This window comes from Gobio gobio (assembly GCF_949357685.1).
Source record: "Gobio gobio genome assembly, chromosome: 24".
NCBI lineage: Eukaryota > Metazoa > Chordata > Actinopteri > Cypriniformes > Gobionidae > Gobio > Gobio gobio.
Window position 1 is genome coordinate 2,159,018 of NC_137120.1, and position 20,667 is coordinate 2,179,684.

Sequence of the window (20,667 nt, forward strand, 5' to 3'; positions counted from 1 at the left end):
TTTGCCCCCGGTGGAGTTAAGGCCATCTTACATCCTAGACCGGGCTATGTGCCCAAGGTGCCATCTAATGTGGCACAGTCAGTGGTTCTTTAGGCCTTCCATCCTCCACCTCACCTGACGGCGGAAGAGGCCCGGTCAGAGCCCTAAGAATTTATTTGGAGAAGTCTTCCCAGTGGAGAAAGTCAGACCAGTTGTTGGTGTGCTTTGGCTCACCCAAGAAAGGGCTACCTGCATCTAAACAGACAATCAGCAATTGGATATAGCCGCGGCTTATCAGGTGCGCAGTTTGCCTTCACCTATGGCCGTGAGGGCTCATTCCACCAGGGGCATGGCTTCCTCGGTGGCCCTCCTTTCTGGCGTCTCGCTTCAGGAGATTTGCGAGGCGGCCGGGTGGGCCACCCTGCACACCTACATAAGATTCTACAGTCTGCAACTCCCAGCGACGCCTGGCGCCAGAGTGTTCGCGTCCTAAGTGTGCCTGGTCTCCCAGATTCACACTAGGACGAGCGTAATTGCGGTGTGGCATAGTTGGTAGTTCGTTCCCAGAGTGTCGTCACTCGACGACGCAGTGCGAGTTCCCTGGTAGTAGGGGAATGTCTCGGGTTACGACTGTAACCCTTGTTCCCTGAGAAGGGAGTTTGTGTGTCTAATGTGTTTGTGTGTCAGCATCCCTTTGTATCTTCCGGTTATGCCGTCATTACGCAGCACCAATTAGGGTTGGATAGATTTCATTCATGCTTCAGATGCGCTACGCTAAGGGTGTTCCCAGAGTGTCGTCACTCGACGACGCAGTGTCTCGTTCCCTTCTCGGGGAACAAGGGTTACAGTCGTAACCTGAGAAGTTTTCTATTGTAATATACTATAAAATATTTATTTCTGGGATCAAAGCTGAATTTTCATCATTACTGCAGTGTCACATGATCCTTCAGAAATCATTCTAATATGCTGATTTATTATCAATGTTGGAAACTGCTGTTTCAGAATCAGAATTAAAATTGATAATTTACTCACCCCCATGTCATCCAAGATGTTCATGTCTTTTTACTTCAGTCAAAAAATTTTAAATTTTTTTAAGGAAAACATTCTTCTACTATTTACAATCTGACATTTCAACGTTTCTTTAGACATATGTCTCATGTTTGTGTGACAAGCATTCACTAAGTTACAGTTCATTTTCTGAAGAGTGTCAGAATGGACTTCATTGACAGAGAGGCTGCAGATTTTTTTTATTTAGCAAAAAGCACAACATTTTGTTTTTATTGTGAGTGTACACAAATAAAAGTATAAACTTGACAGATTCTAAATATGTATAACACTTGCCTGGATGACCAAAATCGACTGAGTTTTTTGAGTCTCTATCACACTGATTAGAAAAAAAGTAAAGTGGTATCGCTGGCGCGACCGCCGACCCTGAGGGGTTAATAATAGACTATTGTGTTATTTATTGCTATTACCTTTTGGTTAAGAAATATTTAGCATTTTTCTAATTATATATTATTTCTGAGTATATAGGATATGTTTTAGATAGATTTGTACAATATTTGCCTTGATATTTCATGCATATTTTGTTTTACATTTACACGATAATCAATTCAGGTGTGGTGCACTTGGAAAAGAACTTTTACCAGATGTTTTTACCAGGTTAATAAAGAGAATGTTACCTAATCATATTGTAGTTAAGTTTTTTTAATGAAAAAAAAAATAATTTAAACCGAAATTGTGAAAAAGTCAATTGTTCTGAAAACAATCAAGATTTCATTTTTTTTGCCATATCGCCTAACCCTAGTTTAACTTACTTCCTAAAAATTCCCTGTGTTTATAATAATAATAATAATAATAATAATAATAAGTAGATTAGACTAAATACATTATTTAGATTTTTCTTTAAAAATATCAAAATGATAAACTATGCAGATTAATTTTCATGGCCTTCATTGCTCATATTTATAATTCTGACCTGTGTCTGCATTCTGTGTTTCTTCTTCGCTTTCTCTTTCCTGTTGTTTCTGTCTCTCCCATTCCTCTCGTTCACTCTTTGTGTCCTCTCGTATCTCTCTCTCCTGATCCTCTATGTCTTTAATGTCCCTTTTATATTGTTCTTCTCTTTCTCTAAATTCCTTTTCTCTTCTCTTTCTCTCTTTGTCGTGATTCTTTCTTTCTTCCTTCATCATCATCTTCATTCTCCCTCTCTCTTCTTCATGTTTGGACTGAAGATCTTCTCTCTCTGTGTGTCTTCTTTGTCTTTCTTCTTGTTTCTGTCTCTCCCATTCGTCTCGTTCTCTCTTCAGCTCCTTTTGCATCTTTCTCTCTTGTTCCTTAATGTCTTTAATGTCTCTTTTATATCGTTCTTCTCTCTCTCCAAATTCTTCTTCTCTTCTCTTTCTTTGATTTTGTATTTCATCCTCCATTGTCTTCTTAATCCTCTTTATCTCTTCTTCATGTTTGTTCATCAGTTCTTTTTTCTCTATCTTCAGTTGCTCCACTTTCTCCGTCTGAATCTTCATCTGTTGTTCTTGTAGTTTTCTTTCCATCTCTCTGAACATCTTACATGAGTAGTAACTGTCTCCGTTTTCTTTCACCATGTCGTCTATCTTCTTCAGTAGATCAGACACTTGTGTTCGGTCTCCAGTCTGATTATTATTGAACACATGGTATCTGTTTCCACACTCATCAATCAGGTTTTTAAGGGCAGGATCAGGATTTCCCAGCCACTGTTCAATGGTTTTTTTCTTCAGATCATCTCCTCTGGTGAAGAGCACCATGGTGTACGTTAAAGATTTCTCACCAAATGTCTCTTGGATGATCTTCACTGATTTTGCTTCTTCTTGAGTGAATCGTCCCACTGGTATCAGTAGGAGAAACACATGTGGTCCAGGCAGGATCATGGAGACGGAGTTGGTGATTTCTCTCTGGATTTCTTGATTACTGAGTTCAGTGTCAAATAGTCCTGGAGTGTCGATCACAGTCACGTGTCGGCCGTGGATTTCAGCTTTCTCTTTCTGACACTCTTTAGTAATCGACTTTTGACATGTGTCTGATATAAACACTTCTCTTCCTAAGATGGTGTTTCCTGTTGCGCTCTTCCCAACTCCAGTTTTTCCCAGCAGCACAATCCTCACTTCATCTGCTCTTTTACTTGAATCTAAAGATAGATCAAATAAAAATTAAAAACATATTGCATTTCAAGAAGATTGTCAATCACCCATGTCAACAGATAATGTATAATTTAAACTAAAGCAACATTATTATTATTTCTTCTAAACACTGCATGGAATGTTATTGTTTTGTCTCACAAATCTGTGTAATCCATGCAGATTTTCTGATCATTACCTTGTGACTGAAACCACGTCTCTAATGAATGGATTCTCTTCTTCATTTCTTCACATTTCTGCAGTTTTTCCATCTGTGCATCCCACAATGTCTCTGTGGAGAAACAAACACCACTATTGTCCTCAACCATCTGCTCCAGTTCCTCTATCAACATGGACACTTGTGTGTTTGGGCCAATGAGATGATGCCGTCCTCCAAACCCCTCAACGACAGACTGTGGTTCCTCATTTAGTTCTGCTGTCTGATGCTCTGGATTCTGGTATTTGAGGATCATGATGTGTTCGTTGATTCTTGAGCTGAATATCTTCTTGATTTTGTCAATTTCTGCTTTGTCTTCATTATTAAGTGGACCATCAGGAATAATGAGGATGAAAACATGAACTCCAGGATCACAGAGAGACACACAGCGGAGAGTCTGACGCATCACTTCCTCCTCTGAGAGCTGAGAGTTGATCAGAGCTGGAAGCTCCACCAGAGAGATCAGACGTCCATGAAGCTCCACGTCTCTCCTCACACACTCTGAGCTGAGCTCTGGTCCTCTCTCGCTCTGGTTCAGGATCAGGTTTGATATGAAGGATTTTAATCTTCTGTCACTTCCACACAGAACAAGATTCAGTTTCACATCTTCTGGAACAGTCAAAGGAACACACTAGTTTAACAATGTGGTTTTTAAGCATTCACATCATGTCGGAATAACTCTAATCATGACTCTACTGTAATTTTCAAGTTTCCCTCTAGTAAAAACATTTAATATATTTGCTGAATGCGTACTCATCTGGAAACACGAGTTTAATAATGCCCTGACCTCCCTCAATTGATCATTGTGAACTCAAGTGAAAACAGTCAAACTGGCAGTGCTTTCGACAGATAGTCAAGTTATTAAAGGGGTGATGAATTGAGAAATCAACTTTCCTTTGAGCCTTTGATATATAAAAGTTCATGGTGATATAAGAATATCCTGTAAGTTTTAGAGCTGAAAACTTCCTTGTTAGTCAAAGAAAAGCTTTTATAGACACCAGGCCCAGAAAACGAGAGATCTCAGAACATGTTGACCACTGACATCATAGAATGCAGAAGCTCCGCCTCAAGCCCCGCCCACCCCGCAATAAACATGCCGGTAGAGGGCTGCATTGGGATTGAGTCCCGCCGGGTCCCGCGGGACCCAACGTAAATCTCGCGGGAGCGGGCGGTTTGAATTTTGCTGCGGGTGGGAATGGGCGGCTAAAAAAAACACAGCGGGAATCGGCGGGATAGGGAGGTTGCCTAACGACATGATGGAGAAGATGTCAATAGATGATGTAGAAAAGAACCTCAAACGAGGTATTTATAGCACAAAACCTAAGCAAGGAAAGTCTGACATTTGGAGAAGTTTCTCAATTGTTTTGGTAGGCAAAATCATGCGGTATAACGTTATATGTATCCACATATTGCGCAGCTGGCAAATACATAGCTACTTGATCATACCTCACCAAAAACGCTCAGCACTCCCTGCAGGTCAAGTTGACTGTCTGGGTTTTTTTGACAAACAATACATAGAAGTTTAGTGAGTGGAGATGGATTGTTTCTAAATGTCCGTTTGCTATTTTGTGTTCACATTACGTTCTGTTGAAGCATGTTTTCTCAGGTTTCCTTTCAGTCGGTCACGTTCGACGGAATTGGGATCTGTTTTTTGTTTCTCAATCTGTTTTTCTGTTTTGCAAAGCAGTCTATTTTTATGTGCAAAGTTTTTGATAAAAACGAAATTATATTTGAATGTATTTGTCTTTTTTTTTTTTTAAACATGCAGGCCAGGGAAACGAAACAAACAACCCCATGAATCTCTTTAATAATATCAATACAAATACGTGTTCTTTTTTTTTCCTGCGGGACATGAGAAGACACAAAATCAATGCATCTCTATTATTGTGCGGGAATAAATTCTCAGAGTTTTGCGGGTGCGGGCGGGAGTGGACATACATATTGCGGGAGCGGGCGGGAGTGTAACACATACGTTGCGGGAGCGGGCGGTAATGGTCAGAAATTCGGCGGGTGCGGGCGGGAGCGGGATGAAGAAAACAGTCCCGCGCAGGGCTCTACATGCCGGTTCTAGCTCACGTGCGTAAGACATTGCGTTTGTTCGCTTCATTTCACCGCAGAATCGATTGTATACAAGACACAGGTGGAGACTGGATTTGCAGACATATTGAGATTAAAACACAATGCTGTACCTGCAGAAGGGCTATCTTAAATAGTGAATAGTGAACGTCATGAGTTGACCTCAGACAACAGTATAAAAAAAAGCCAGTTCATGTTCCCCTTTAAATAGCTACTTCCACACATATCTTTGTTTGATGTGTAAGGGATAATGTAGTCAAATCATAAATAAAATAAAACAATATGATCAGGATCCTGATGTTGTCACAAACACAAAGGCTTTGTAGTAGAAACCCACATGACAAAGATGAATAAACATGAAATGACTTTACTCAATGACACAAAGATAACAGCTCCTTAAGGTGTAAACGTAACATGAACCGACAACAGAATAAACAATGAAATGTACATTAAAGCTAAACTCAACCCCTGTTAAAAATCTAACTCCACCCACTGGAAATATTTGAAAAATGCTGTAAAAGTGGGCAGTGTCCAGTGGAGACAGAGGGGACGAACCGAGGGTGGAGCTGAGACCCACAGTGACGGATTGATTGCCAGCTGTCAGACTCGCAAAGATGGAAAGTGACTGGAGTGATGTCAGTAGATTTGCAACAGAGCCGTCTTTTGAAGTAGAGGACTTTTCTCCCCCACCTTCACCTGAAGTGGAGGAGGGTGAATTGTCTGTGGACACAGGGTATATCAGCCGCTGGCTCAAACTGTGTTGACTCCTGATGCCGACGATGTTAGCGAAGCAGCAGCGCAAGAGAGAATGAGACCACTGACCTAATCTATGAACAGTCAAATCCTTATATTGAATGCCACTAAAAATATATCAGATACATGCGATGTATTTTTATTCAAATGAACTGAATCAATAGGCAGCACAGGACCAATTAGTTCAAACCTAGTACGGTATTGTTGTTCTTACCACGGCAATCACTTGCGTGTCAGGGTGTGAAAGCGCGTCACATGTATGAGAAGTATCTGTGCACATGACGGGTGGCAAAATATCGCAAGAAAAGCCTGACGTGTACTGACAGCTGCATTATTTAGCTGTATTTTCTTCATTAGAATGTTGATAGCAAGTGTCAAGTAAGTTACATTCATAATGTTTCTACTTCATGTAACATGAGAGTTCATACTAGAGTGAAGCCATTCTCTTCTCATGTGATCACTGCGGGAAAGCATTTCTTAGGGCGTGGTGAGCTCCTGCCAGGGGCGTGAGCCGTTGGAAGAACCATCATACACACAATTACCTAGGTCACAATTAATTGTAGGTCACAATTACCTACACCGTCCAATAGGAAAATTCAACTGCAGTAGCCACCGTTCAACCTTAAGAGGGCAGCACTGAGACCTTTTTACAGCATTTATTGCGCGGCCTCTTCTTCTGTGGCGGCGCGTAGTCCCTTCTTCTTCATTACTTTCTAGAGAGGTGAATTACCAGAGGAGGAGGGGTGTCTTCTTTTGGTGCCAGCACTCTGTGCCCTACCCGCAGCGCATGATGCGCGTGGTGGGAGCAGTGGCGCTGGATGGCCAGAAAGAGCCTTTGTGAAACACTGAAACAGTTCAAGCAAATGTGCCATATTGTGTCGAAGCTTCAAAACAATTCAACACCCGTATCCACTGTGACCCCTGTTGGTCAGAACAGTGTAAATGCAACTAAAACCCAGGCCAAACATGCATAAAAACACACCTTTTACAAATCTATTGCAAATGTTTTATTGAATGTAAAACCTTTCAAATGCAATTAACTAATCTAAAAAAATATTAAGTGTCTTTATGTTCTTTTATCAATTATTAGGGCTTGTTTTGTTTGTTCCATGGATGGCTCAGCTAAACAGACCAATAAGAGAATTAACTACTATTATTCATTTTAATTATACTAATGTCCAATTAAAATGTCTACAAATGTTTAAAATTGATCAGAGATCATTTAAAACCCACATACACTTGTTCAATGGTTCTCAGTGACTGCTCGTGATTCATGGGTTCACAGAGATCATCGCCCCCTAGCAGTGAACCATTGACATTTCGACATGTCTGGATTGTCCATCTAATAAAAGCTGCATTTGGATCTCCAACCTTTTGAGTCTCGGAACGATTCGTGACAGAAAACCTTGCCATATCATGGATCCAGAAGTTGAATGCATCCGTCTGAAGCAAGGTAATAGATCACTCAAGGACCACACCCGAGATTTCATGGACCTTGCTTATTTAGATTTTGCCCTCATTGACTTTTATTGTTACGGTTTCGGTGATCAATACCAATGTAAACTCATTTGTGATGGTTCTCTGGATCAAGGATCACTGGCTGAGTTCTTGGACTATGTGCTTTTGTCGAGTGGGTCCTCCTTCACTGTCAGGAGAAGTTGAGGACACTTCCCCTAAACATTTTTTGGGAAAGGGCACCATGCATCAAGCTCTGATGGCCAGTCACCAGCATATCCAGTCATGATGGTTGCTGGTCCAGTGTTTTCCCTTCCTGTGGTTCATTCCCTTCCAGAGCCTCTCCACATCATGGCCACCGAGCCTGTGTCTTCGGACAAGATGGCTGCCACGCCTGTATCTCCAGACAAGATGGTTGCGATGCCTGTTTCGTTGGACAAGTTACACAAAACGCCAGAGATTCCAGCCATCAGGGCTGCCATGCCAGAACCTCCAGCCGCCACGGACACTACGCCAGAGTCGCCAGCCTTCACGGGTGCTTCGCCAGATTCTTCAGCCGTCATGGATGCCACATCTGTGTTCCCAGTTGTCATGAGTGCTGCAAATTGTGACATTAATGCATCCCCTCGTCGTTTGAGACTAGCTTTTTTCAGTCCAAGAGTCCATCCCAGAGTGCAACACAGTCCATAAGTCCACGAGACCCATGAATTCTAGGTCTACCTTAAAGGGATAGTTCACCCTGAAATGGAAAAAAGCCATCTTTTACTCACCCTGCTGTTGTTCTACTGCCCGATGTCCTTCTATCTTTTTCTTGATCTCCCAGACATGCACTAACGTCTGTTTGCATTCTCTCTACCTTTTGTCTTACAGTGATTGATGAGAAGGAACCTGGAAGCTTTAGGATAACTCTCTGCTGGCCAAGCTAACTCCCTGCTGTCTGGCTGAAGTTTACTATCTTCACTCCACCTTCTTCAAAACTCTCACAACAGAAGCACAAGAGCACCGACCCTTCTTCCATTCTTTCATCATCACGGTTGCACAAAGAAATAAACACCCCCACTTGGTTGAACAACTTACGTGTTTGCTCTCCTTTTTCCCCAAGCCTGAGTAAGCCTGTTCGCAGAAAAGGACCCCCGGGGCCCAGGAAGTCACATGGTTGCCCGGCTTATCTAGCCTCAGAAAGCGAGAGAGTGGGTGAGTCAACTAATAACCACTTGGATATCCTTTCTGATCTATTCCAGCAGGTTTCAACAGGAGGCTCCCTGCCCCGTGAGCAGTGTGAGGATGACAGGCTCCGTCACTGCTTGAAACAAATCAGAGTTGTAGAGGGAAAAGACCATTTGCCACCTCCCCACCCCTCTCCACACTTTGTGATAAAGAACGGCTTGTTATATTGCATGGCAACCAGACGGGGGGAAGAGAAGGAGCTCCTCGTTTTCCTAAAGGGAAAACTGAGATGGTCATTTCTTTGGCGCACTCCCACCCAATGGCTGGCCATCTCTCAGCAGAAAACACTCTTCAGCGGCTCAGGGACCATTTCCATTGGCCAGGAATTGATGCGGAGGTGCGACGATACTGCCAAGCCTGTCCTGTTTGCCAAAGAACTGCCCCTCAAAAGCCAGCCCCCCTGGTGCCACTTCCGTTTATCGATGTGCCGTTCACACGTATCGGGATGGATCTTGTAGGGCCGCTGCCCAAGTCAGCTCAGGGTCACGAGCATATCCTAGTAATTGTAATACCCGCTACCCAAAGGCCATCCCCCTCAGACGAGTAACAGCAGCAGTCATCGCCCAAGAACTCTTCCTGTTGTGTAGCCAGGTGGGGATTCCTACAGAGATCCTAACTGACCAAGGGACTCCATTCATCTCCCGGATAATGGCCGATCTCTGCAAGTTGTTAAAGGTGAAACATCTTCGAACCTCTGTCTACCACCCTCAGACTGATGGATTAGTGGAGCAGTTTAATAGGACGTTAAAACAGATGCTGAAGAGGGTGGTCACTGAGGATGGGCGCGACTGGGATCGGATGTTGCCATATGTGCTCTTTGGAATAAGGGACGTACCCCAGGCTTCCACTGGTTGCTCTTTGGATGCCAACCCAGAGGACTACTGGACATCGCCAAAGAAGCCTGGGAGGAACAGCCCTCTCCACATCGCTCTGTCATTGAGCATGTCCGCAACATGAGGGTGAGAATTGACAAAGTAATGCCTCTGTTGAAGGAACATCTGCACAAGAGCACCGACCCTTCTTCCATTCTTTCATCATCACGGTTGCACAAAGAAATAAACACACCCACTATGTTGCCCATAATCCTTTGCCTGGACTCATCAGCACTCATTGTTTACACCTGTGTCTCATTTATCTAATTACCTCTGCCTATATCTAGCCTGTTCACCCTGTCATTCACCAGAGGTGGACAGTAACTAAGTACATTTACTTAAGTACACTTTTTGAGTATCTGTACTTTCCTTGAGTAGTATTTTTTCTGGAAACTTATGACTTTTACTCCACTACATTTGAAAGACAAATATCATACTTTTTACTCCATTACATTTCTATCAAGGCCCTCGAAGTAGAAAGTCGTAGCCGCTTTGAAAGTCAGTGGATGATTTGTTTTCTTCTTTAAAACATGATTTTTTTTTTTTTTTTTTAGACAGCCTATCAGTAATCACTCTTGTAGGATCACATGAAGTTCAATGATTTCCAAGTATTTTTTGAACACCAATCAATTGATGGCAAAATAGAAGGCGGCAGTTCCCAGACGCAGTGTGCGCAACCATGGCCATACTGAGAAGTTAAAAATCAGAAGAGCAGACGTAGATAAGTCTGAAAAAGTGCGACGACACAAAAGTGCACACAGAAAGCTGCCTCTCAGATGCCAGACCACAAGTACTGAATTTTAGTCTATTGAAAACTAAAATTTTATTATAGTCAAAAGACTGACTAAAGCTAAATCCAAATTTACTGTCAAAATTAACACTGGTATGAAGTATGATTGGTCAAATGATTTTTATAGATTTACCCGCCAAGTTGCCTTGTGGATAGAGCGCTAACGCATAGGTAACGTTCGACAATGATATTAGTTAGCATGCAAAAGCGTAGTTGGGCTAATGAGGTTAACTGATGTCCTTTCAGAAATATGTTTTTACATAATCCTGTCAAATAAACAATGTAGAAACCTTTCTTTTCTAGTAAGATTTTGACTTTGATAAGAGCTTTGTAACTATTAAGCAAGTATTAAACATGCTCAGATGGAGCATGACTGGCTTAAACCACCATGATGGAGCAGCGTGCATTCATACAACAACAATAATAAAATAATGTGTTTACTTTTGATACTTAAGTACTTTTAAAAGCAAGTACTTCTGTACTTTTACTTAAGTAAAAATCTATCTTTACAACTTTTACTTGTAATGGAGTAATATTTAACCAATAGTATTTTTTACTTTTACTGTTGTGTACTTTGTCCCCCTCTGTCATTCACTGCAAGGGTTTGTATGCTGTTACACTGCATCTCTGAGTGTGTCCCTGGTTCGTGTCTCTTGGTTTTTCCTGGCCTGTTTCCTGGATTACCCTTTTGCCTCTGTCCTCTGCCTTGTTTGCTTGTTTGGATTGCCTGCCTGGATGTTGACCGATTGCCTGTATTTTGAATTACATGTCAGGAGTGTCCCTTTAATAAAAGCTGCATTTGGATCTCCAACCTTTTGAGTCTTGGAACGGTTCGTAACAGCGGTTCATGAACTCTCATCCATGAAATGTGCCACTTCCGGTATTTTGCCGGTTACTCGACATGGGTACATTGCAATTGAATTTAATCAAGGAATCATTACAGCCCTAGCTTTTTTATAATCCTTGGCAGCCAAAATCTAAAATGAAATTAGATTAATATCACAGGCCTAAACACTAAAGAGTAACCAGACTAAAGTTCTCTCGGCCATCATCACTCATTAAGCGTATTGTGCATGCTGTAGCTCCACGTGAGATTTCTCCCTCTCTCCCTCCCTCCCTCTCTCCCTCCCTCCCTCCCTCCCTCTCTCTCTCTCTCTCTCTCTCTCTCTCCCTCCCTCCCTCCCTCTCTCTCTCTCTCTCTCTCTCCTGGATTGCGAATAGCAAAAATGTTTCACAGACAAATGGTTTAATATTATCTCATATAGAAACGGCTGGCAAGTTAGAATTTGCCAGATAACGTCTATATATCAATAATAAATAGTAACATAAGTGTATTTTCTTCATTTCTCCAGTACCGATAGCAGAGCCGATAACGTCAGAGCTTATTGATTTAGCAGGGCTAATTTAATACCCGGTTTCCGGGTACCCATCCCTACTTGTAAGGAAGTGAGTAAGGTCTGGTGCTGCCTAGGGATCATGGACCTTAGCTAGTCATTAATAGTAAAAGATTCCATTTGTCCAAGAGTCCATTTGTTCTCTTTGAAATAGGTACAGTAGCTTATGTATAAAAAGGGCATTTATTCATGTATGGTTCACCCAGTATAAATGTACTGTGCTATAAATAAGCTGTAAACTTATTATTGTATTCTCACAAATATGCTTTATTCAGAAAGTAAATGAATTCACTCACCCGGTGTCTTGATCTTCTCCTGTAACTCTTTGATTTCTTTATCTCTCACACTCAGTTTCTCCTCTAGTTCATGTCTGACTTTCTTCTCTTGAGCTCCCATAAACATCTGAAGTGAATAGGGCTCAGTTTTAATGGCGTCTATACCATTTATAATCTTTGAGATCTGCCCAGAGTTTTTATTGTCCTTTATCCCCATCACATAGTACCAACTCCCATAGAGACTCACAACCCTCTGAGATTCTGTAGATGCTACAAAATCTGACACACTTTTGTCAACAGTGAGTTCAGCAGTGAAAAGCACCATGAAGTGCTCTTTTGAGTAAAACATTCTTTTAATCATCTCCATTTCTGCTTTGTCTTCATTAGTCAGTGAACCGACAGGAGTAACGTGGATGAAAAGATGAACTCCAGGATCACAGAGAGACAGACAGTTGAGAGTCTCCCGCATCACTTCCTCTTCTGAGAGCCGAGTGAGAGCTGGAAGCTCTATTACTGTGATCCGCCGTCCATGAATCTTCTCCTTATTCTTCACACACACATTGCTCTTCTCTTTCTGAGGTAAAAGTTTATTTATTGTCCCTCGAAACATTTTAGACACTGAAGTCTTGAGTGTTGTATTATATCCACAAAGGACTAAGTTCAGCTTTGTTTTTCCAGAAGAAGCCACTGAAACAACATTTAGAAACAGTAGACTTGATTCAAATTAGGTATTAATGTCCTTAAACAACGACAAAAAAATAATATTGTAAAATATAATTATATTGCAGTACATTCTTTTATCTACTGAAGGCTTCCTTGCAATAGTTTACTGACTTACTGTTTTGGTGAATGCACTCTGAAAAAAGTATGAATCTATGAAAGCGTACAAACTGTGCGTACACTCACAATACAGTCTTTAAAGTTGTAGTTCACCCAAAACTGACAATTCTATCATCATAACTGCACATGTTGATATAAACACTTAGGATTGTCTTTTTTCCAATGAATACAAAAGGTGCTTTTTAGTCCAGGCTGGTTTTTTTTTTTTTCACACCACAAAAGTGTCACAAAATAGTGTCAGGGTTATGTTTAGTTTGCCTGCGTTTTATTTTATTTTTTATTTTACCCTGTTTAATTTCCTTGTTTGTTGCCTTGGTTACAAATGTGTTTAGCTATAAGTTGCTCATTATCTTGTTTCCTTCTTTAGTTCACCAGTGTATAGTCCTCTGTTTGTATCTTTGTTTGTCTGTTCTCGTCCGTGTATTTAGATTTAGTTAGTGTTTTGTTTTTAGTTAAAAGTTACCTGAGTATTTAGGGCCTGAGCACCGATGGTGTGAGGACCCTATTGTAATTGCTCAGTCTATTATGCTCAGGCGAACTGAAAGGGAACAACTGGCCCTCACGAGGGCCCTCCACGCCCCGGCACTCGGGCGGGGTTGGTGGAATGACCCTGTGAGGGTGCTGAAGACTGACGGGTACCGTGAGATGAGGTAAGCACCATCCGCCTCCAGAAGGGATCAACCTCACAGCCCTGAGCCCACAGGTGTCAGGGCTTCTCCGACGCAGCCTTCCGCGAGACAATGACTGTCCTCAGATCAGTCTTACCCTTGGAAGGCTGCGCCTGAGAGCGCCGCCCACCGGGAGGGAGAAACTGCTTGAGCGCCGCAGATTGTTTCTTTGGCTCCTGGAATCTGTCGGTAACCGTAGTAACGGAGTCACCGAACAGACCCTCAGGAGACACCAGCGCATCAAGCAGAAAACTTATATCTCTCTCTTTAATCTCGGTCAGATTTAGCCAAAGATGTCTCTCCGTGACTACCAGGGCTGCCATAGAGCGGCCAATACATCTGGCCGTCTCCTTGGTGGCACGGAGGGGTAAATCTGCCGAGGATCGGAGCTCGGTGATCACATCAGCTCTGATCTCAGCGCTTTCCCCCAGGTCTCTCAGCAGATCAGCCTGGTATGCTTGCACTATAGCCATAGTATGCAGACATGCGGCGGCCTGACCTGCTGCCGAGTATGATTTGCCCACTAACGCTGATGTCACTCTGAGCGGTTTAGTGGGCAGCGATGGAGCCTTAATAGTTGATGCCGATTCGGGAGAGAGATGGCTCGCAAGCGTCTCTTCCACCCTCGGCACCGAACCATACCCTTGCCTCTTCAGCCCCCCGATGTTACTATATACAGATGTATGGGGACTGAATACTCTGGCTGACATGGGCCGTCTCCACGATCTCGACACCTCAGTGTGGAGATCCGCGAAGAATGGAAGGCTCCGCCGCGGAGGCTGAGCAGAGCGGGCAGGAAGGAAGCGCTCATCAAGCCAACTTTTAACAGTGGCGCGCTCCTGGTTAATATCCTGCGCTGGCCAATCTATGTGTAACTTGGCCACCGCTCTGCTCAAAACCTCTGCAAGCTCCTCACTCGCGGGGGATTGAAGTGGCGAATCTTCAATCCCCGGCTCGATACTGCAGACATCAACCTCCTCAGAGGATGACAGCTGCAGCACCGAGGCTGCCACCTGGGCGGGAGAAACCACAGCACGGGCTCCCGAACCCAGAGAAGCAGCCACGGATCTGACGGGAGAAGGCTGAGATAGGGCGGGGCCCGTCTCAAACCCACCCGACAGAACCATTTGCAAACCCCATGTCTCAAGCCGCCGCTGAGCCTCAGCAACAGCGGGACCCGAGCGGCGGGGAGCGCGAACCGGGACGCCCTCCTCAAAGAGCGCCCGGCGGGATCGCAGCACACGCAAAGGCAAAGCCTCACAATGCTCGCAGCCAGCACCCTCGAATGCCGACTGCGCGTGCTGCTCACCCAAGCAAACAACACACATTAGATGTGTATCCCCGCTCGTGATGTAATGTGAGCAGGGAGGAACATATCTAACGAAATGCTGTTCACTCGCCATTATCTCTGATAAAGTCAGTGTGTATGCTTTTTTTGAGAAAAACAAGAAAGTCTGAACTCAGACACAAAACACAGAGCTGACAATTTTGACAAAGACACAGAGCGCTTGCTGAAGACAACAGAAGCTGTGGGCGTGTGTTTCCGGGGATGCTTTATACTTTCCGGTCGATGAGGTCACCCGTCTATGACGTTCCGTCTCTCTATTGGACTGATGACATACGTGCTTCATGACGCAATCACGCAGAGGCGTTCCCAAAGCGGTGACGCAGCTCGAGTTCCCATGAAGGGGAACCCACGCTGCCATGCTGAAGGACATGAGTGCCCTATTGGCTGAGCTAAGTCAAAGGACTCAAAGGAATCCTCATTCCTAAGGTACACCATAAGAACAGAGGTCTCAACAGGATGAGTCCAAAGAGATAATGCCTGACTACATTCGGGCCAGTGTCCAACACTTAGAACTTGTGTTAAGGCAGCCCTGAAGAGTGGAGGCCTCAAAAGAGAGGAAGCCTCAGTATGACGACTCTCTAAATCATGAGGAAACCTAACTAAGTTCCACGCTAAGGACAGCTTACAAAGAGGCTCACAGAGAGCCTACAGCTTGCAACTGCTATCTCAGTGGAGCTCAAGGGAGTGGAGGCCTCAATAAATACAACTCTTTAGCAAGAGGAGGTCTGACAACACTCGCAGTAGCCAAGCATGCTCACAGAGAGCCTTACAACATAGAAAACCTTAGCCGAGCTCTAGAAGCGGAGGCCTCAGACTGATGACTCTTTAAATCAAGAGGAGACCCAACGCCCCACGCTCTCGCAATTGCTATCCCAGGGGAGCTCTGGGGAATGGAGGCCTCAATATAGACAACTCTCTTCTAGCGAGAAGAGGCCTAGCGACGGTCGCAGTAACCAAGGAGGCTCACAGAGAGCCTAACAATTTAGCAAACATACCTAGCTGAGCTCTAGAGGTGGAAGTCTTAGTTTGACAGCTCTCAAAATGTTCATCTGTCAAGGGGGCTAGCCCAACAGTATATACAACAAGAGGAAGCCTAACAACATTCTTGTTAAAACAGTTACCATGGAGGCTTACAGAGAGCCTAACAAAGTAGATCCAGGGTGAGCTTGGAGGACAGAGGCCTTAAGGAACCTAGCAACCCGACACTGAAATATATCTGGGGCTCAGCCCAACCTAAATGCACCAGAGGAGGCTCAAGAAGGAGAGTCTACAACTCGGCACTACTGCCCAAATCTGACTCAGATTGGCCTCAATAAACTGACTGAAACTCAGAAATGTAAGGGAGCAGAGTTCCGGGGGAGTGGAGGCCTACATGAACAAAAAGGAGGCACACAGAGTGCCTAACAACTCGACACTGCCCTAGACTGAGCACTGAGGAGCAGTTTCTATGGTGTTTCCTAAGGAAGTGGCGAAAGAGGCTCAAAAGCCTGACAAATTAGCAGGAGCTGGAGCTCTGCAGACCGAGGCCTCAACATGACAACTCTCCAAGCAAGAGGAGTCCTAACAACATCCTACACTCAGAACAGCTACCAAGGTGATGACGCTATTTGAGCAGAGCTCTAGGAAGCAGAAAGCCGTAACTAAAGAGGCTCACTGAGAGCCTACTACTTAGTAGACTATCTGGCATCAGACAACACACAGCCAGCGAACCATCAGTAAGGAAGATGTTGGAATAAAAGCAAACTGCCAAAAATTGCCATAGGTCCAGCTTCAGGTTCAGCTTCATAATAAATTAATCTCCTCCTTGCGAAATGGTGTTTTCACTAATTACATTAACGCTCTACTTAGGCATAGTTTTCTATAGCCTTCTATGGTTTTATGCGCCCTGGGGAATTTACTACAGATTCTATACATTTTAATAGGGCCCGGGACCTGTCTTTTTCTGACTTATGTTTTTCTTTTAATTGTTTTGCAATATTTCTCAAACTCAAATTCCTTCTGTCTCTACACTGCTATGGTACGTTATCTTAAAGTTCGTCCACACACCCCTAAACTGTAACCTTTGTTTCTTCTGCCTAACTGGTTCCGTTTTTTTTCAGTGTCAAGATCCAGATACTCAGTTAAACATCTCTGTTTGTATTCCACAAAGGAAAGAAAACATACCTAGGTTTGGAATGACATGAAATGGTAATGATAGCAGATTGATCAATTATCATGGGTGAACAGTGACAGTCTAAAAACAGTGGCAGTATTATTCAAAAATATCTAGTTTTTACTAACAATTTTTTAAGGTTTTCAACCTAAACAAAGCATGTTAGTAAAAACAATAAATATTAATTTGTCACACAGTAGTGATTTTCAGTTTTCTCTGTCATTTCCAGTCTCTACTGCACTGTAACTATTAAAGGACAAAAATAGTAGCATATTCTTAGAGGTATTATTCAGAAAAAAGACAAACCTCCTCCATCACTTCCTGTTTTTGTGCTGTCAATGAGTTCAAAATTCTCCTCCTCGTTGTCGTCTGCTTGGACTAAACCTCCAGATTTGCTCGGATCTCCATCCACTGATGATCCACCACCTCCATCCTCATACATGTTACCGATGAGGAATTCTTCATTCTCTTCATTGAGTATCTTCTCTATCCTTCTGAACATCTCAGAGCTCCATCCTGGGTTTATTGCATCAAACTGAAGATGTCTTCCTCCACACTCCTTTGTTAAATTATGAATAGTGTTATTCATTACCATAGAAGCCAATCTGGATGTGCGTGTCTCTTCATCAGTAGTCAGCAGTATAGTGTGTTTAATGGCCTTCTCACTGAAGAGGTTCAGCACAGTTTTCACTCTCTGTCTGTCCTCATCACTGAAGTCTTTATACTGCAGTACGAGTAAGATCACATGAGGTCCTGGAGCAGACAGAGATAAACACTCTCTCACTCTTTGTGTGTTTCGATGGTGTGACAGATCTGGCTGGAGAGAGTTGATGACTGTGATGTGTCTCTCCTCCACCTCTCCACTGATTTTCTGAATGGGCTGCTGTAGAAAAGATGGAGCTTCACTGTCAAACGCTGCTGTTCCCAGTATAATGTTTCCCACTCGACTGTTTTCTGACACATTCTTTCCCAGCAGAACAATCCTCACACCACTCACTGAAAAAGAGCAGAGAAACACACACACATGGGTTGTTTTTGTTTTTTTCAGACCAGATTTCATCCCAGAGATATGTATTCTCCTTGTTTTATGCTTTTTTGATGTTGATTGGGTGTAGAACTTTACTCTTTTGCACTTTTACTGTTATTAAATTTTACTCTCTTGCTCTTTTTTCACATACACCAATGTAAATTTTGTCTTTGTCTCAAAATCTCATTGCGGCTCACCGTGCAGAAACCGCTCTCATGTGCGCACCGTGTGTTTGAATTCTACGCTGTAATCAAGGGCTGAATCCGAAATTGCCCCCTAAACCCTCAATTACTATTCCCTATGTTATCCATTAATACAGTTCACTTGAAGGAGTGAATGAAAACGAGTGTGTGAAGTCGGACAGGCGTTGTACATCGGCTGTACACTCATTATTGCAGTGCAATGTGGGACTGAATGAGTGCACTGGATAACGTCCACTATGGCTTGTGGTTGTGGTAGAATGCCCTATTCGTGGGTATATGGGGCGATTTCGGATTCAGCCATAGGCTGTAATGCGATCACAGCTGTGTCCTCACTACTGTGCAACAGTGAAAAGGGACCCCTCTCAAACAGTGTCGCGCTGCACCGCGTTCCGAACGTTGTTTAAGTGACATATATTGCGTATCCTCAAAGATCATATCATAACAAAAATAAACACTGGTGCATCGATTGGGTCGCATTATATGCTGCTCGATTCCTCTCTGCAAGTGTGTGAGTTTGTCACTAATAGGGATGGAACGATTGCCGATTTCACGATAAACCACAGTAAAATGTAGTGACGGTTAGTAATATAGTTTAAAATTTAAGTATCATTAAAACTGCGTTTGATTATCACAATTTTGAAAACGCGCGCTAAATCCTGTCCAGTCAGCATCAGTCCGGTGCAGGTGCAGGTAAAGGTGCAGCGCGCAACACTGTTTTTTGAATAAGTAAAAATGGCAGAAGGCAGTTACCGCGTTCACAAGAATTTTTAGCCTTCTAAAAGGACCAAATCTGAGGTGTGGTCCTTTTTTGGCTTTTACAAAAGTCCTGAGGGAAACTTAATTGAAGATGATCACCCTGTCTGCAGAACATGCAAAAAGAAAGTCGCTGTAATAGGGGGAACACTTCCAATCTGCGAACACAAGGCAAGTGGACTTTGACCTCAAAACTAAAACTATGTCTAGGAAATAATAACAGGAAGCTTGAGCCAAAGACGAACGGAAAAGTTCAGACAAGACTAGGGTGACATTTAAGGGATAATAATGTATTACTAAACTAGAATGTTTTTTTTAAATTCAGATATTTAAAAATTTTCAGTGGTGTAGTCAGTAAAGCGTAAGGCTTAAGGCTCTTGGTTGTGACGCGATCGACCCAGGTTCGAATCCGCCTTTTGCCGAGCTCGTTCTTCTCTCTTTTCCCATCACACATCACATCAGAAAGGCATTTACTTTCAATAAAAATTATGAAAATGTACTAAAATGGAAATGAAGTGCCTAACGAAATGTTTAATAATAATAAAAGCATTTATTGTGTAGGGTTAAGGGTCGGTGTAGGGAGGGCTTTTATTGTCCCATTAATGCGGCATCCATTTAATAGTTTTAATAAATATAATCATTTACACTGTTATTATTGCATCATGTTAATATACTGAGGTGCAAATAGTATGAATCTGTCAAACTAAAGTATAAATAGCATCTAATTACTATTTACACTTATTGCAAAGAACTACTTTTACATGGTGTAAATAGAATATTAGAAATAGAAATATCACTATTTTCACTGAGTGCAAATAACCGCTGCCTTTTCATTACCACTAAGCTAGGGCAAACAAAGTGCAAGAATTTATACTAAAATCTATATTATTTGCCGTTAATATCACTAGTGAATCTTCAAAAACACCAGGTGTTTTCGACAGTAATCAGGAAAGTTTGTGTGTCTAACTTAATAAAATTATGACACCTATTTCCACACATTTGAACTGATTTATTTGAACTTAAACTGGGTTAATTGCACTGATGAGTAAATTTCATCCTAATTGAATGTGATCACACCAGTTTCATTTGATGTATTCTGTGAATGTTTCCTGAACATAATTCACTTTTGCTGATCTAACCTTGTGCATACAGCATGCTGGGAACTAGAAATCTACTGCTCAGTTTCAGTCAATGCAACAGAAATGTATCATGTATAGTCCCAACATAAATGGTTTATGTTAACTTAACATGTTACAAATGTATTTTCATTTAACGTAATACAATTGAGTGTAAATGAAAATTAAGTAAAAAAAACTAAATATTTGTGTTGTTTCAACTTATTTTATTTAAATAGACTGTCATTTTTTAGTGCACCAACAGCAGATTACAAGAGGACAATATGTCTGTTGTTATCTTTGTTTGGTTTGGGTGCTTTTTATTTAATAGAGCTCCATTATGATTGGAGCTTAGGCATAACATGCTAATG

The 20,667-nt window shown here is 42.5% G+C and overlaps 1 protein-coding gene across 1 annotated transcript in view; it reads right to left on the reverse strand.

The window, feature by feature from the left end:
- The window catches only part of LOC307121071 (uncharacterized protein), a 50,818-nt gene that overhangs the window by 19,794 nt on the left and 10,357 nt on the right, over positions 1-20,667 (reverse strand). The window contains exons 2-5 of the mRNA XM_079808482.1: positions 17,505-18,194; positions 12,212-12,877; positions 3,331-3,957; positions 1,958-3,142 (exon numbers count right to left, since the gene is read on the reverse strand). Coding sequence (XP_079664608.1) covers positions 1,958-3,142; positions 3,331-3,957; positions 12,212-12,877; positions 17,505-18,194 — 3,168 coding nt within the window. The remainder of the gene's footprint in view (positions 1-1,957; positions 3,143-3,330; positions 3,958-12,211; positions 12,878-17,504; positions 18,195-20,667) is intronic.